The sequence below is a fragment of the Piliocolobus tephrosceles genome, chromosome 14, assembly GCF_002776525.5.
Source record: "Piliocolobus tephrosceles isolate RC106 chromosome 14, ASM277652v3, whole genome shotgun sequence".
Taxonomy (NCBI): Eukaryota; Metazoa; Chordata; class Mammalia; order Primates; family Cercopithecidae; genus Piliocolobus; species Piliocolobus tephrosceles.
In genome coordinates, this window is record NC_045447.1 from 41,029,188 (window position 1) to 41,047,821 (window position 18,634).

Consider the following 18,634-nt stretch of genomic DNA (forward strand, 5'->3'; position numbering starts at 1 on the left):
AGGCTGAGGCAGGAGAATCACTTGAACCTGGGAGGCAGAAGTTGCTGTGAGCCAAGATCGCGCCACTGCACTCCAGCCTGGACGAGAGTGAAACTCCTTCTCAAAAAATATAAATAAATAAATAAATAAATAAATAAATAAATAAATAATTGTTTTGTATTTCATCTAATTGATTTATTCTTTGGGCTTTATGTACAGTGTTTTAGTTTAACTGGACCTTCTCTTTTTGTTTGTTTTCCTTAACCTTTTATTGTGGAAAATCTCATATTATTTTAATTGTTTTTATTTTTATATTTTTAGTACAAAAAATACAAAAATTTATTCTAAAATGCCACTGTTACACCACACATACATACACACATTTCCATATATAATGTGAGTTCTTTTAAAAGCTCTTTATTTTGTGCTTTTGACCTCTTATCTATGCTTGAGCCACATGGTTTTAGATCCTGTAGATTTATCATTTGTTATAAGATAAGGCAGATAACCTGTTATCAGGTTTCTCTTTATTGATTTTTTTAAAGCAATGTTGGCTTTTCTTATGCTTATTGTGTCTCCTAATGATTTAATAATTTTTAATCAGCATGTTAAGATTTTGATTGGAATTTCATCAAATTTATAGACTAATTTAGAGATAAATAATAACTTTATAGTAACGAACCCTCCCAGTCACAAATATGGTTTTGTATTAGGTTTATTTCCACAAATTTTGCTATTTTTTCTCCCATTTTCGAAAGGATCTTTATTTCTCTGTGCATTTTACTATTGGTGATGGCTGGTGCTTAGGAAAGCTTTGGTTTTTATAAGTTGATCTTGTATCTGGCTACTTTGCTGAATTCACATTTCAGACATTATAATTTTTTTCATGTTGATTATTCTGGATTTCCTGGTTGGCAGACATGTCATCTGCAACTGGTTTTTCTGTTTTCAGGCTAATGCAGAATCAAGTAAAACCTGGCTGAAGGGGAAATTCACTGAACTCAGATTACTACTTGATGAAGAGGAAGCTCTGGCCAAGAAATTCATTGATAAAAACACGCAGCTTGCCCTCCAGGTGTACGGGGAACAAGCTGACTCTTGCAGAGAGCAACTTGACGTCATGAACGATCTCTCCAACAGGATCTGGAGTATCAGCCGGGAGCCTGATCCTGTCCAGAGGCTTCAGGTAATGCTGGGGTCACTGCTCTTACAGCGGCCACCTACCACCCACACTTCGTCTCAGGTATTGTGGCATTGAGCACAGTATTGACACACTAAGCAAGTACACGGAATATTGTCTTGTCACCATGTAGACTGTCTTGTCCCCACACAAGTGGTCAAGAGAATATACATTGTTAGGAAGAGAATACACATCTTGGGCTAATTAAATTATTAACAGCCACCAATTTCAAAGGCCCCTGTGTTCTGAGCACTGTGTAGCTTAGCACTAATATTCACCAGAACTCTGCAAAGTGGGCCCACCCATTTTATAAACAAAAAATTGAGGCTCATTGAAGTGACTCACCCGGTCTCATATAGCTGGTAGGTGGCAGGGCTGGTATCAGGTCTGGCTATCTGTCTAGGTCTGTCTGACTCTAAACCCACAGGGCACCTTGACTGGCCCTCTGCCTATATAGTCTTTTTTTTTTTTTTTTTTTTTTTGAGATGGAGTGTCTCTCTTGTTGCCCAGGCCAGAATGCAGTGGTGCGATCTCAGCTCACCACAACCTCCGCCTCCTGGGTTCAAGCAGTTTTCCTGGCTAGCCTCCCAAGTAGCTGGGATTATAGGCATGTGCCACCATGCCTGGCTAATTTTGTATTTTTAGTAGAGACTGGATTTCTCCATGTTGGTCAGGCTGTTCTAGAACTCCTGACCTCAGGTGATCTGCCCACCTCAGCCTCTCGAAGTGCTGGCATGAGCCACTGCGACCGGCCTGCCTGTGTAGTCTTAAATTGAGACACCCCTCCTGAAAAGGCAGGTGTCCTTGCAGTTACTGAGCACATTTCAAAAGCTGAGTCACAGCTGGCTCAATGGTACTCCTTGGCCACAGGGCTTTGTGGAGGAAGAGTCTAAGAAATAGCCCCTGTGGCAGATCACTTGAGGCCAGAAGTTTGAGAGCAGCCTGACCAACATGGCAAAACCCCCTCTCTACTAAAAATGCAAAAATTAGCTGGGCGTGGTGGCGCGCACCTGGGCTGAGGGGGGAGAATCACTTGAATCACGGAGGCAAAGGTTGTAGTGAGCTGAGATTGCGCTGCTGCACTCCAGCCCAGGTGAGAGTGAGATTCTGTCTCAAACAAAAAAAAAAAAAAAAAAAAAGAACTAGCCCCTGCTATACTCATTGCTACATTTAGGGGAAGCATGTTGTTGAGAATGGTGTTTCTGTCTTTAGGAAACCGTGGAAGAAACTCTTGTCTGGTGTCAATATCCCTGTGCAGTCACTTCTGCACTAGAATTGCTTTTCCACTCATAGAGCTCCTCCTATTCCCTTCTTTGCCTTGGGAAGTTCAGAGCCAAATCTGCCTTGACTAACCAGGCTAAGGCTTCGTGGCAAACACTTTGTGTCTAATTTTCTCTTTGCTTCATTTTTTCTCGCTATAAAGAAAAATCTTGCCTTATTAGAGGACCTTCTCTAAGGTGTCTTTGCAAGACACTTTAAAAGCTGTGGGACAAGGCAGGGTACGACTAAAAGTGGCACCGACTCTAACCACAGATTAGTATGGGCTCTGGCTGGAAAATCAGACAGACAAATAAGCTGGTCAACAAAACCAGCCAAGCCAGTCCCCGGCTGGGGATTTCCACTCTTGTGTCTTTATGTGGCCTCAGTCGGTTCAGCCTGTGTCTCATTGTCAGCTGTTTCAGCCAAATTCTGGATGAGGTGCTTTCCTAGGCATAATGGGTATTGTGCTTTAAGAGGGGCAAGATGCACAAAGTGATACATTTAATTATCTCTTTTTAAATAACGGTCGTTTTTAAGGCTTTGGAATACAAAGGAATCCTTCCATGGGGAAGCATGCTATTCTCACATCAGAAAACGGTTTCAGGGCTTTGTCATCTTTTTTTTTTTCGAATTCTCTTGTGCCAAAGCTACTGATTTTAGTCATTCACCATTCCCACCTTCTATGTGTTGATTCATACGTACTGAGCCAGGACATTAGGAGCTCACAGTTGCGTGGGGAGACTTGCTCAGAAACAGTTATTTACAATACAGCTTAAACATTTTGTAAATATGAAGTTAGCAAAATTATGTCCAAGAAATGTCTGACACTCTAGCTGGGAGAAGGATGCAGTCTGGGAAGACTTCTAGGAAGAGGTGATGGTAGGGCTGGGTGCTAGACAATGAGTAGGAGCACACTGTCTATAGAGAGGATGCAGAGAGGACAGACGGGAACAGTGTACATGTGAGAGCTTGACAGGCTGGGGAACCAGTTGGGGTGCAGCCTGGCTTGAGGAGGGGTAGGTGGATTGAGAGACACAGCTGGATCCATAGGCCATAGTTAGTTCATGAAGGCCTTATGTGCCATAGAGTTCAGACTTTGTCCTGTAATGAGATAGGAGACAGGAATGTTTGTTTGTTTGTTTGTTTGTTTGTTTCTTTGTTTGTTTTTGAGACAGGGTCTTACTCTGTTGCCCAGGCTAGAATACAGTGGCTCAATCTCAGCTCACTGCAACATTTGCCTCCCAGGTTCAAGGGATTCTCCTGCCTCTGCCCCTTGAAGAGCTGGGACTATAGGCACGTGCCACCATGCCCGGCTAATTTTTGTATTTTTAATAGAGATGGGGTTTCACCATGTTGGCCAGGCTGGTCTCAAACTCTTGACCTCAAGTGATCCACCCACCTTGGCCTCCCAAAGTGCTGGGTTTACAGGCGTGAGCCACCCACGCTCAACCCAGGGGAGTGTTTTGAACTGAGGGATGAAAGCGTTCACATGGTCAGATTAGTGCTTTAGAAAAGTCACTTTAGAGACAGAGTGGAAGATGGACAGGGGAGGCCAGGTTGGGAGACTGGAAGGAAACTTGGGAGGAGGCCACAATGTCCAGGAGAGAGATGATGGACCAAGACAGGGGCAGTGGGGGTGGGGAGAAACAGGCAGGTCAAGAGATGCCACAGGAATGGAGATTGGAATTGCAGAATGAGTAGGGGGAATCCTGAGATGATGCCTGGGTTTCTGGCCTGAGAGATGAAGGGCTGGGATTTCTGTTCTTTGAGTCTGCAAAGGCAAAATGTAGCTGTGCTCGGTTTCATGCATGTATTTATTCCATCATACATATGTTTTGAGAACCTGTGTGTCAGGCCTGGTGCCAGCCGCTGGAGTTTGGGGTTACCAGGTGGTGCCATGTGTCCTCTATTGACCCCTCATCCTACCCTACTCATCTGCCCTCTAAGTCCCCTCTCACCTCCTCGGAGCTGCTCCCTGCCCACCCTGGACTTCCTGCTAGTGCTCAGTCTCACCTGGCCAGCTCCATTCCAGCTCTCTGGGTGTGACGTTAGGCCTGGTTCCCCACCAAAATGAGGTTGGACTCTAGACTCCTGGCCTCCTAGGCTGAATGGGGCTTAGAGGCCATCTCACAGCCTCCTCCCAATGTACAGCATGCTGCCAGGTGGGGCCTGCCCCTGCCCAACAGCTGAGTGCTAGGCCACCCTCCCTCCCTCCTGAGGCCCCCGTCTGTGCACCCCTTCTCGGATGGGCAGCACTGCCACTGCGAGCCAAGCCTGATCACCTGAGGCAGTCAGCTTCCTTCCAACTCCTGGCCAGGACAGCCCTTCAGAAAGTGCAGCCACTGGAACTGTTTTAAGCAAGAAAGGAGTTTATGGAAGAGTATGAGGTAGCTCATAGGATCTCCAGGAGGGTCAGAGAGTCAGGATGGAAGATGGGCAGCAGGAACGAAGTCCAGGGGTTGTTGTCAGTATAGGCCCCATGGCAACTCTGCTGGGCAAGACATCACCACTCACACCACTTACCAGAGCCCCCACCACTGCTGTCCCTGAGCGCGTCATGCCACCATCACTACCTTCACCCTCATTTCCAAATCCACGCTTTGGCTTGGAGGCGTCTGGTCACACTCCTGCAGCACAGGTGCAAAGGCAGCTGGGAGGGGGAGGTTTCTAGCTTCTCCTTAGTGAAGCCACACACCACAGGAAGTATTGAAGAGGGGCTGTCCAGACGCAAAACAGGACACATGTCCCTTGCAGTGGCCACACCCCCTCAGTCAGCAGTGCAGCTGAACCTTGCTGGTCTTTGGCGTCATTCTTAGAACATGGTTTCCTGCTCCACCTTTGAATAAGCTCCAGGGGCTCCTTCCCCCGGGAGACTGATCTCTCACTCTTTTTGTACCCGAGGCAGACCTGTGGTGCAGTGTGTGTGAGGCTGAAGCCTCTCTGGGAAGGGCCCCATGTCAGCCTGACCCCGCCCTCTGCCCACATAGCTGGCACAGAGTAGGCCTCAATGAACACGGAAGGAAGGAAGGAAAGGAGGGAGGGAGGGAGAGGGAGGAATCCCCAGTGCCAGCCCTGAAAAACCACACTTCCGCATGGCTCCTACCTCAGGGATGCTGTGTGGTCGCTCCAGGGCTCTGCTCCTGGGGGTGTGGCCTGGGCTGACCATAGGTGCCAGGCCAAGGTGGAGCCTGGGCATGCTGGTGTGGGTTTGTTCCTGAGTGCAGCACAGGAGGCTGGGATGCTGCCTGCATCTCCCAGAGCCACCCTCACCCCCGTGTGCCCACACAGGCATACACAGCCACCGAGCAGGAGATGCAGCGGCAGATGAGCCTTGGGGAACTGTGCCACCCCGTGCCCCTCTCCTTTGAGCCCATCAAGAGCTTCTTTAAGGGCCTCGTGGAAGCCGTGCAGAGTACATTACAGACGCCATTGGACATTCGCCTTAAGGAAAGTAAGTCGCCGAGTGACCAACTTTGTGTCCTTAACTTCCCTAGTGCCCTTTAGCCCAGAGGCAAACGCAAAGATCATCTGCCTACATCCTGTCTCTCCCACACTGAGGCCCTCGGCTGGGTGGTCAGGGGCTCCTGGGCCTGGTGCCCAACCCATCCTCACCACTTCGCCTCCAACCCTTCCTGAGACGGAGACCTGCCCTTCTCTAGTCACACTGCCCTGCTTCTGCCCCCAGATTGCTCCTGGGAGCCTGCCACATCTCAGCCTTGCTCTGGGCTCCCAGCTGGAATGACCAACTCTTCCTCCTCCTCTTCCTCTGGCTGGGGCCAAGGCCTGGCACCCCTTCAAGGCAGACTGGCACAGCTGCACCCACCTGGGAAGCCCTTTCCTGCCAGCCCAGCCCTGACTCACTCCCTCCTTTGGCCATCTCCTCTCTCCCTTCCTGCTCCAGGGCCTGCCCATGTCCTGCTGGAGGGTGCTCATGAAGTGGACACATGGACCCCTCCTTGCCCCTTGTAAGCATGTGAAGGGCAGGAACCAGCTTTAGGTCCAACTCTGAGGTCCCCGCAGGGCCTGGCACAAACCATGTGCTCAAAAATATCTGTTCTTTGATTCATTTATGTGTTCGTTCGTTCATTCATTCATTCATTCATTCACCTCTGCTGTCATGATTCATTCAGAACATTTATCAAGTCCCTCTTATGTGCCAGGCATAGTAGGGCACAAAACCAAGCTCCTTCTCATCTTTTGGTGCTCATGGTCTTTGTAGGGGAAGACAGACAGTATATAAACATGTCAGGTGACAGGAACTGCTATAAAGAATAATAAAGACCGGGTGTGGTGGCTCACGCCTGTAATCCCAGCACTTTGGGAGGCCGAGGTGGGTGGATCATGAGATCAGGAGTTCGAGACCAGCCTGGCCAACATGGTGAAATCCCATCTCTACTACAAATACAAAAATTAGCCAGGCGTGGTGGCGTGCACCTGTAATCCCAGCTACTCCGGAAGCTGAGGCATGACAATTGCTTGAACCCAGGAGGCAGAGGTTGCAGAGAGTTGAGATCATGCCACTGCAAATCAACCTGGGTGACAGAGCAAGACTCCGTCTTGAAAATAATAATAAAAATAAAAAACCAGGGCAGGATGGAAGACAGGAAAGTGACAAGGAGGAGGAGCTGTTTTATATAAGCAGTTGGGAAGGCCTCTGAGAAGGGGACACTCAAAGTGGCCCAAATGAAGCGTTCATTCTGCAGGTTCTGTGGCTCTGAAGGGCCAGAGAGCACAGTGGTCACAGGCACAGCCTCTGGAGCTCAGCCTCCTGGGTTCCTATCCCAGGTCTACCACGTGGAACCCTAATGAACCCTGCCATCTTAGACATGGCACCTCCCTTTTCCATGCCTCTGTTTCTGCATCTGTAAAGTGGAGACCATAATGCAGTCGCCTCTCCTGGGCTGCTGTGAGGATTAAATGAGCTCTTACACATAGAGCGCTCAGGTGTAATAAGCACCATGTACGTCTTGGCGATTGTGATTGCTGCTGCTGTTACATGTGGGGGAGGCATTCTAGACAGAGGGAAAAGCAAGGGTGGAGGTCCTGAGGCGTGACGGGAGTGAGCTGGCCATATCGAAGGAGCAGCAATGGAGACAATGGAGACAACAGGAGTGGACGTGGGGTCACAGGGGAGAGAGGAAAGAGATCAGAATCCAAGGATTTTGACGTGGGCAACTCGCAGAAGGAAACTGTCATTTTCTGAAGTGAGAAAGAGCATTTAGGACTGGAGAGAATGAAATATTTGAACCTGTGAGATTTGAGAAGTTGGACTTCCCATGTGGTGGTATCGCCTAGGCAGTAGGACCTATGATTCTAGAGTTCTGGGGAGAGAGGAGAGGCTTTTGCCTTGATGAAAGAACAACTTCAGCCAAATTAAATTTAAAGGAGTTTAAATGAGCAATGAACAATTCATGAATCCGGCTGCCTTCTGAGCCACAGTGCGCTCAGAGACTCCAGCACAGCTATGTGGTGGAAGATTTAGGGACAGAAAAAGGAAAGCGACGTACAGAAAACAGAAGTGAGGTACAGAAAGAGCTGGATTGTTTACAGCTTGGTGTTCGCCTAATTTGAACGTAATTTGAACAGTTGGCTACATCTGATTGGCCAAAACTTGGTAATTGGCACAAGTGCAGGCTACGGTCTGTTTACATCTCCACTTGTTGTTGTTCACAATGTACAGAAAAATCTTCAGGCCAAACTTAAAAGATGTAAGGAGGAGCTTTAGGCAAAACTTATTTAAACAGCCTGCAGGTGGGCTTCCCAGCTCTCTACAGGCCCCTGTGATGAGCGCTGGGAGTGATGGGGGCGGAAGGCACTTCTGGGGAGGTGCTGAGTGAGCTCCAGCCCCAACAGCTGGGAAGGAGGCAACCTGGACAAGGGGGGAAGGGTGTAGGGGGTGCTGTCCAAGCAGAGGGCACAGCAAGTGCCAAGGGCCCTGGTTGCCCCTGCTGTGCCTGCTTGTTGGGATAGCCTCCCCTCCTTCCTTCTTTCTGAGCACTCAGACCTTCCTGAGGACTCAGCTCTACTTTCTTGTTTTCCATCTTTACCCTGGAATTTGCAGAACTCCCCAGAACTCTAGAATCCCTGAGTCACCGCCCATCCTTGAGTGCTGGATCCTGTAGTTGTTTGCTCCTCAGCTCCTCCTCCTGTTTAGGGCTCTCCCACACCAGCCTGGTCATCCTGGGGTTTTCCTGTCCCTGTGAATTTACATAAATCCCTTAAATCTGTGTGGCTCTTGGGCGAGATTATGCGAATCTCCAGTTGTGTGGTATTTTTAGCATGTCTTATTTGTCTGCTTGCAAGAGCTCCAGGCGCTCATTTCTCAACAATTCCTTACAGGCATGAACTGCCGGCTCTTGGACCCTTCTAGCACCAAGCCAGGTACCTTGTTGAAAACCAGCCCCTCACCCGAACGATCACTCTTCCTAAAACGTAAGACCCTGGGGAGTGCGGATAGGGTGGAGATGGTGGAGATGGTGGGATGCTGGGTGGAGAAGGATCATGGAAATGGAGGTCCCTCTTTTTTTCTCATTATAATTTGTTTTTTTTTAATAATTTGTTTTTTTTAAAAATGTTTATTATTAAAGACAAGTAAAATAATACATGTTCATTGTAGAAAAATGAGAAAACAAAAGAAAAGAAAAAATTATTCATAATCCCTCTTCTGTGAAGAACTGCTGTTATTATTTGTCCTTTTAGCTTTCTTTAGCACATATAATATGCATATAATGATATATTTAATATATCTTTTTATTTTACAAACATGGTGTCATACTATACATTCTGTTTTGTCATCTGTTTTCATTTACTAATATATTATGAACACTTTTATTCTCTTAAAAATTGTACAGGTAGAGCCAGGCCTGGTGGCTCACACCTGTAATCCCAGCACTTTGGGAGGCTAAGGCAGGCAGACAGCTTGAGCCCAGAAGTTTGAGACCAGCCTGGGCAACATGAGGAAACTCTATCTCTACAAAAAATACAAAAATTAGTTGGGCATGGCGATGTGCTCCTGTAGTCCCAGCTACTCAGGAGGCTGAGGTGGGAGGATCACTTGAGCCCTGGAGGTGGAGGTTGCGGTGAGCACGCTACTGCATTCCAGCCTGGGTGGCAGAGTGAGACCCTGTCTCAATTAAAAAATATATATATATATACAGGTAATGCATGCTAATTGTAGAAAATCAGCAATTACAAATATGTAAAAACAATGGCCCCTCCCGAAGAACGCTGTTAATATTTTAACATATATTCTTTCAGATATGTGTGCAGAGTTTTTTAATGGGACCGTATTATAGATATTCTTTGTAATTTTCTAATTAACAGTATAGCTTGAACAATTTTTAAAATTTCCCACCCTACACTGATGTGACAATTTTCTATATCAATAAATACATAACTTTGTTTTTTGAGGCAGGGTCTCACTCTGTCACCGCTAGAGTGCGGTGGCACAACTATGGCTCCCTGCAGCCTCGACCTCCGGAACTCTAGTGATCCTTCCACCTCAGCCTCCCACATAGCTGGGAACACAGATGTTTGCCACCAAGCCTGGCTAACTTTTAAGTTTTTTGTAGAGACGGAGGTCTCCCATGTTGCCCGTGCTAGTCTTGAGCTCCTGGGCTCAAGTGATCCTCCCACCTCAACCTCTCAAATTTTGGGATTACAGACATAAGCCACTGTGCCCAGCTAATATTATCACTGTGTGTGTGTGTGTGTGTGTGTGTGTGTGTGTGTGTGTGTGACAGAGTCTTACTCTGGAGTGCAGTGGTGCAGTTATGGCTCGCTGCAGCCTCGACCTCTTGGGCTCAAGTGATTTTCCCACCTCAGCCTCCCTCATAGCTGGGACTATAAGCATGTGCCACCATGCCCAGCTAATTTTTTATTTTTATCATTATTTTTAGAGGTTGCATGACCATTGCATTGAATGGATGTGTCATATTTAGCCAATCTCATAATGTTGGATGTTTACATTTTCATTTCTAAAACAATGCTGTAATAAACGTCCATTCTTGTATACATTTGTTGAATTAATGAATGAGAGAATGAACACACCATATCTCATTTTTAGATTTTTTTTTAGGAGTAATTTCTCAAAGTGGAATTACTGGGTGTCAACCTAAAGAAGACTCAATCTAAAGAAGGTTCAGTATCCAGTTAGCAGAGTTTATTCAAGTGCAAAGTAACCATCAGGAGACAGAGGGAAACCAAAGAATGCTGATCAGTGCTCCTGGTGTTGGGAGGGGGACAGTGAATATCAAAACGGAGGCACTGAGTAGATTTACATTTTCCATACAAAGGCTAACATACTGATTTAAAGGCCAGGCATGGTGGCTCCCGCCTGTAATCCCAGCACTTTGGGAGCCCAAGGCAGGTGGGTCACTTGATGTCAGCAGTTCGAGACCACCCTGCACAACATGGCGAAACGCTGTTTCTACTAAAAATACAAAAATTAGCTGGGCATGGTGGCAGGCGCCTATAATCACACCTGCTCAGGAGGCTCAGGCAGGAGAATCGCTTGAACCTGGAGGTGGAGGTTGCAGTGAGTGGAGATCACACCACCGCACTCCAGCCTGGGTGACAGAGTGAGACTCCGTCTCAAAAATAAATAAATAAATAACATACTGACTTAAGATTTGATTATCTACTATTGATTACACCCTAACGGGTTAACATCCTATTGAAAACAGGTAACAATCTAAAGGGTCTCTATCTCCAGTGCCATTTAGTGTAGGTATGAATGAAGAATAGGGAGTCTGGTTAATGTATAACATCTCCATACAAAAGTCAGGAAGTAATGGTCACGCACCAGAGAAGAAAAACAGCCACATTATGTGACTTAGTTTCCAGGGCTTAACTTTTCCCCTTGGCATAATAAATTAGGAAAGTCCTGAAATTTTATTTTCTTTTTACACTGGACATGAATTTTTCAAGTAAACTTTCGTTGAAATATAACATGCGTAAAAAACAGTGCACAAATCGCCAGGCACGGTGGCTCACGCCTGTAATCCCAGCACTTCGGGAGGCTGAGGCGGGTGGATCTCCTGAGATCAAGACCATCCTGGCCAACATGGTGAAACCCCGTCTGTACTAAAAATACAAAAATTAGCTGGGCATGGTGGCATGCACCTGTAGTCGTAGCTACTCAGGAGACTGAGGCAGGAGAATCACTTGAACCCGGGAGGCAGAGGTTGCAATGAGCCAAGATCGCACTACTGCACTCCAGCCTGGCAACAGAGCAAGACTCCATCTTAAAAAAAGAAAGAAAGAAAAAGAATAAAGAAAAGTGCACAAATCAAAAATGTGCAGCTCAATGATTTTTTAAAAAGGAAACATAACCACCTTCAGATCAAGAAATGGAAATTTCCACTCCCCAGAAGTCTTCCTCATGTGCCTTCCTGTTTACTATCCCCAAAGGGGAGCCACTCTCCAGACTTCTAGGACTATAGGTTAGTTTTACCTGTTTTTGAACTTTCAGTAGATCATTCAGACTATACCCTTCTGTGTTTTGCTTCTTTCACTCAACGTGATTTATCCATTTTTGTATACTGACATATTGAGTGGCTGTTATAAGTTCACGTAGTACTTCAAAGCTATCTACAGATTATTTGGGATTTTCTGTAAATAAGCACGTCACCTATGAATAATAATCTTTCACTTCCCCAATCTTTATTCTTGCCTTTCACTTCTTTTTTGTGCCTTGAGTTACTGTCTACTACATTTAGAACATTGTCGAATAGAAATGGTTATAATGAGCAGCATTTTCTCCCACCTTGGGTATCAATATATCCAACAGAAATGCATACATACGTAAATCAAAAGACCTGCACAAGAATGTTATGTGACCGAAACACAGGTTCAGTCGCTCAACACTTTGCAGAGTTCAATTAACAAGAGCGAGGTCTGGTATAAAGAAAGTGGTTTTATTCCAAAGCTTAGCTTAGGGGAAGAACTATAGGCTCCTCCTGCCCTTAACGGTACTGCCTCGCTTTTAGAGCGGAAAGCAGAGAGTTTTAAATGGGGACTTTGTATGAATGGCATGCAGGGGAGGAGCAAGCAGATGGGGGTCTACATGACTCATTTTGGTGCCTTTTCTACCAGGTGGTTGAGCTGATGCCATTGAGGGCAGAACTAGATTGTAATGTGGCTGTTGTCCTGAGATGCTGTCCAGGTGGAAGAGTTCTGTCGAAGGCATACTTTAGGTTGTAAATTGTTGTCTCTTAAGGCAATCTCTTGGTGGGAGAAAGTTCTGGTTCTGGACCCTCTAAGTAGGTAGATAAGTTTGCCCTGTAGGGAGTATCTGGTGAAGGGAAGGTAATGGTTATAATTACATTTCTAAAGAGTTAAGTAGAGGCAGGGCACAGTGGCTCACGCCTGTAATCCCAGCACTTTGGGAAGCTGAGGCAGGCGGATCACCTGAGGTTAGGAGATCGAGACCAACATGGCCAACATGATGAAATCCCGTCTCTACTAAAAATACAAAAATTAGCCAGGCATGGTGGCAGGTGCCTATAATCCCAGCTACTAGGGAGCCTGAGGCAGGAGAATCGCTTGAACCCGGGAGGCGGAGGTTACAGTGAGCCCAGATACCACCACTGCACTCCAGCCTGGGCAACAAGAGTGAAACTCTGTCTTAAAAAAAAAAAAAAAGAAAGAAAGAAAGAGCTAAGTAGGAAGTGGGAGACGGGAGAAAAGGGGGGGAAATCTTAAAAACAACTCATTTTCTTTCTCTTAGAAAAATGCTCTATTTCGGCTGGGCACGCTGGATCACGCTTGTAATCCCAGCACTTTGGGAGGCCGAGATGGGGGGATCACGAGGTCAGGAGATGTAAGACCATCCTGGCTAACACGGTGAAACCCCATCTCTACTAAAAATACAAAAAATTAGCCCGGCATGGTGGCGGGCGCCTGTAGTCCCAGCTATGTAGGAGGCTGAGGCAGGAGAACGGCGTGAACCCAGGAGGCGGAGCTGGCAGTGAGCCGAGATCGTGCCACTGCACTGCACTCCAGCCTGGGCGACAGAGCAAGACTCCGTCTCAAAAAAAAAAAAAGAAAGAAAGAAAGAAAGAAAAATGCTCTTTTTCTTAGAAAACTCAGTCTCTTTCTGTTACACATTTACAGTTACAGCAACATTAGTCACAATAGGCAACACCGAAACAATCCAAATGTCCATGGAAAACTGTTTAGCATTGTTTATGAAAGCTGAACATACACATACCCTGTGATCCAGACCAAAAAAAAAAACTTCATGTGTACATACATGGTGTAATGCAAAGAGAAATGTTAATGGGAGTTTAAATCACTACAAACTTTGGGGAGGATAGTTTTGCAATAGGTATCAAAGGCCTTAAAAACAATCATACCCATTGACCCAGCAATTCCTGTTTTAGGAATATATTCTACAGAAGCAATCAGATACACAAAAATGTAATTATATTAGTAGTTTCAAAAGGTTTTTAAACAGACTAAATATTCCAAAAAATATAGGACTAAGTTATGTGTCCAAACATCAAAATCTTAGAATCTCCACTAAAATGCTCTTGTGAAAGGCTGTTATTTGATGTGTCAAAATGCCTCACAAGTAGATCAATCAATTTTAAAAAGCAGATTACCTAACGCATGTATGGTGTGACACCAATATTAAGAAAAGCTATAAAAATTAGCTGGGCGTGGTGGCGGGCGCCTGTAGTCCCATCTACTCGGGAGGCTGAGGCAGGAGAATGGCCTAAACCTGGGAGGCGGGGCTTGCAGTGAGCCGAAATCGCTCCACTGCACTCCAGCCTGGGCTACAGGGCGAGACTCCGTTTCAAAAAAAAAAGAAAACCTATAAAGCAGCAAGGGGAGGGGAAAGATAGGAAGTACACACACCCTAATGTTCACAGTGATAGGATTATTTTAAATTAAATTTGTATTAATTGGCAACAAATTTCACGGCACAAAATACAGACAGTATAAGGCATGTGCAGTGGAGTGATCTCTGCTTCCCCTCTCCCCAAACCCGCGCCCCAGGGGCAGTCGCGGTTTAAAGGGGTCTTTCACTCCCTCCTTGGGCCATTTCCGCGCTTCGCATTTTGTGCTTTGGCGGGATCCTGGGGGCGGGGCGCCGTTCTGGCCCCGCCCACCAGGTGCGTCCTTTATCTCGCCCCCTGCAGACGCGCGCACGCCCACGCTGGATCCAGACACGATGCACGCGCGCCTGCGCCTGTCTGCAGACCGCCTGACTGTGCGGTGCGGCCTGCTAGGCAGCCTGGGGCCCGTGCCCGCGCTGCGGTTCGACGCGCTCTGGCAGGTGCTGGCTCGCGACTGCTTCGCCGCCGGCCGCCACTACTGGGAGGTAGACGTGCAGGAGGCGGGCGCCGGCTGGTGGGTGGGCGCGGCCTACGCCTCCCTTCGGCGTCGCGGGGCCTCGGCCGCCGCCCGCCTGGGCTGCAACCGCCAGTCCTGGTGCCTCAAGCGCTACGACCTCGAGTACTGGGCCTTCCACGACGGTCAGCGCAGCCGCCTGCGGCCCCGCGACGACCTCGACCGGCTCGGCGTCTTCCTGGACTACGAGGCCGGCGTCCTCGCCTTCTACGACGTGACAGGCGGCATGAGCCACCTGCACACCTTCCGCGCCACCTTCCAGGAGCCGCTCTACCCGGCTCTGCGGCTCTGGGAGGGGGCCATCAGCATCCCCCGGCTGCCCTAGGGGCCAGGACCGGCGTTAACAGCCTCCAGGTACGCTGCAGCTGCCCAGTCTCGCCTAATCTACCTAGATGAGCGTGGTTGCTCCCCTTACTGCCTGCTTCTTAGGGCCCACTCCCTGCCCCACCTCTCCCCGACCAATCACGCCTACAGTGCTTTGAAGGTTTCCTCTCCTAGGCTAGTTTCAAACAGGCCCTAAACAAGTCAGCTGCTGCCTTCTCATCAGACCTCCGCACCCCCACCCCACCATCACTTACACTACTTTAATCCAGCTCCTTCAAAGTGATACCCCCACAGGTAAGCCCTCAGCATGCTGAATACATCATCCACAGCCTGGGAACCTTCTCCCTCGTACAACACAGGAACCTGGCACATAGTAGGCACACAGTAAATGTTTGTGAATGAATGAGAGTCATCCAGCCCTGACTCTTCTGTCTCTTGAGGTCCCTTGAATCTACCGCTTCCTCCCCACCGATTTCAGCTTGTCCACATCACAGCTCCCTCCAGAACAGCTGCAAGAGCTTCTTAGCAGTTCCTGGTCTGAACCCTCTCCCAGTCCTCATCTTCCACCCTAAAACTAGAGTGATCTTCCTAAAACTTCACTTAACCTCTCAGCTATGAAGAGGCTTCCAGGAGTTACCATGAAAAAACAAACAAAAAATACAAGTGCCTCACCTTAGCATTCAAGGCTTATCCTCTTAGTCTGCCCAAAATTACTTATCCTCACCTCGCTCCTACCACTCTTCTTAGAGACTCTCCAGTCAGAAATATGTCGCATAGCTCCACCTCCACACCTCTTTGCTGCCAGCACATACATGCAGAAAAGTTTTTTCACCTGTGTCAGTCTTCCCCAGGCTTACCTGCGCCAGGAAGTCTAACCAAGGAACAAGAATCTCACTATCAGAGCCACAAATCTGGGACCCTATCTTTCCAACTAAATTGGAGGCTTTGGAAGGGCAGCTTTGTCCTATACTCTCTCCACCCTGAAAAGTTCAGAAAGCCCCTTCCCTCCCAAGCAGTGAATTAATAACCAGCAAGTTCCCATCACTGAATCACAGGTCACCCAGCCAGATCTCATTGTACATTTGGGGAGTCTCTGAGGGCCTGAAAGAAAGCAGTTGTGTAAAGTTACCCCGTGGTGATATGGGGGGGCCAGATGTGTGCCCCGTCCACCCGCCCCCCAGCAAGCATCTGACCTGTCCCCTGGCCCAGCCCTTAGGCCCAGCTTTCAACCTGATTATTCATTTCTCAGGGGATGCTGGGAAGGAATCAGCAGGTGACAGTTGCTAAGCAACCAAAGGGGGTGGTGTTTCCCAGCTGTCCTGGGACAAAAAGGGAAGAGCACCCTTAGATCCAGACATTGCCAAGGAAACCCAGAGCGCCCAGCTGTCTGGAATGAAGTGACAGAAATAGAGAACGGTAGGCTCTCACAGGGAGGCCAGCTCCTCTAGCAGGTAGGGGGAGGCCTCTTCCCAGGACCTATGTCTCTGTTCAGAAGGTTCTGCGTCCTGTTTTGTCAATTCCCTAGACGGTTCTGAAGTTATGTTCTGTTAAAGCATCTTCGTAGGTGCTTGGTGGGAGGCCAAGGCCGCCGAATCCTCGTAGTTTAAACAGACTGTCAGTGCATTAGTTTGAACGATATAAAACTGACAATTTTCAATAGTTTTTGAGTTTAAAATGGCACTTTTGATATAAGACAATGTAGCAGAACACCAGGCAGACAGAACCTTGCAAACGCCTTAACTTCTAACCAAAGACTTTAAAACTCTGGCTGGACAGAGTTTTAAAGCACTATGCTGCAGGAATCGTGAGAAAAAGGGGAAATTAATTCTACTAGGAGATGGCCCAAACTGAATTGTGACAGGCAGAGGGCATTCCTGAAAGAGTGAAGATGAATACACTTGACCCCAACATCTCTGTCCATCCCTGATGACCAAGACCTCTTCCCAGACCCACAGCTGCAGGGGCCAAGTAATAACAGCTCTTACTAGCTTATAATGCACTGTTCTAATGCTTTACAACTAAACTTACCTGATCCTTTCATCATCCCTAGGGGGTAGAAAGTTATCCCAATTCTACACATGGCAAAATGGAGACCCAGAGTCACTTGCCCAAGGTCGCACAGCTGGTGGTGGAGCTGGGGTCTGGGCCCAGGCTGTGAGTTCCAGGTCTGTGCTCATGGCCACCAGGCCCTACTGCTCAGGTTGAATGCAGCTGGTCTCCGGCCAGTGCCTAGTGCTCTGGCCCCTCTCATGGAGCTACTGCCCATAATGCTTTCCTAGTGCCTGGTTATTCTATGACACTTGAGTCTACATTTGGACTGCCTTCCTTAGGGTCTAAGATGAGGCCTTATGGCCCAGAGGGGAACTTGATTTAAAAGTTTGGGATTCATGTAGCAGAGACAGAGCTAGACCTTAAAGGTCACAAACTAGCTGTGTCAAGGCCCATGATAGCCGGAAAGCAGCAGTTTCAGTCCATAATCAATTGTGTGACCAGGGCTAGTCACTTTTTACTTCTCGGTGCCATCTATAAAATGGGGATAATGGCACTACCTACCAGTGCTGTGAGGCTCAAATGAGCCAAAGGTTATAAACTTGCCTTAAAAACTATAGTCCTATACAAAAATTAGCTGGGTGTGGTGGTGCGTGCCTGTAATCCCAGCTACTCAGGAGGCTGAGGCAAGAGAATTGCTTGAACCCAGGAAGCCGAGATTGCAGTGAGCTGAGAATGTGCCACTGCACTCCATCCTGGGGGAACAGAGCAAGACTCTGTCTCAAAAAAACAAAAACAAAAAACTATAGTGCTGTATCATGCCAGGATTTATCAGCATTCCCAAGGGAGCTTGCGCTGTACTGAGTGCTGAGACTACTAGTATTCCCAGCTGCCATGTGGCAGTAGCAGGAGCTACTAGAATATTCTCAGCACAGGAATGAAGCTTCCTTGGTTTCCATGTTGGTAAGGGTTACTGATCACTTACTCTCTTTCAGACTTGAATCTGTAGACATTTCTTTATTGATACGGCAAATTGCTTGCTGATATTTTTAAATGACAGCAATTTTCTAATATTTGGTTTAATAAAATGTGAATAGTGTCCCTTTTAACCATGGTCTTCACTGGGAGTTCATGTTGCTTCAAGTCCCTAGCACCCAGACCCGGACGGGCCTTCACTCATAGCCTATTCCTTAGGCAGCCTTCTGGTAGTAGTCAGCTGCTCCCTGATTAACTATCTCCAGGGATGGGGCATTCACTGCTTCTGAAGATAACTCACTAAAGTTCTCACTTATGTGTAAACAAACCCTGACTCCCACCTGTTCCCATCTAAGATAGTATTATAGCTTGAACTCCTGGTCTCAAGCTATCCTCCTGCCTCACCCTCCTAAGTAGTTGGGACTACAGGCTCACACCAGCATGCCTGGCTTACATACCACCTTCTTTTTTTTATTATTATACTTTAAGTTCTAGGGTACATGTGCATAACGTGCAGGTTTGTTACATATGTATACTTGTGCCATGTTGGTGTGCTGCACCCATCAACTC

General features: G+C 47.4%; 1 protein-coding gene across 5 annotated transcripts in view; it reads left to right on the forward strand.

Annotated features, from left to right (window-relative positions):
- The window catches only part of TRIM14 (tripartite motif containing 14), a 53,462-nt gene that overhangs the window by 20,663 nt on the left and 14,165 nt on the right, over positions 1–18,634 (forward strand). For all 5 annotated transcript variants that reach the window (XM_023202977.2, XM_023202975.2, XM_026456159.1 and 2 more), the window contains exons 3-6: positions 932–1,165; positions 5,708–5,870; positions 8,759–8,851; positions 14,566–15,130. In XM_023202977.2, the coding sequence (XP_023058745.1) occupies positions 932–1,165; positions 5,708–5,870; positions 8,759–8,851; positions 14,566–15,101 (1,026 nt within the window). In that variant the 3' untranslated portion in view covers positions 15,102–15,130. The remainder of the gene's footprint in view (positions 1–931; positions 1,166–5,707; positions 5,871–8,758; positions 8,852–14,565; positions 15,131–18,634) is intronic.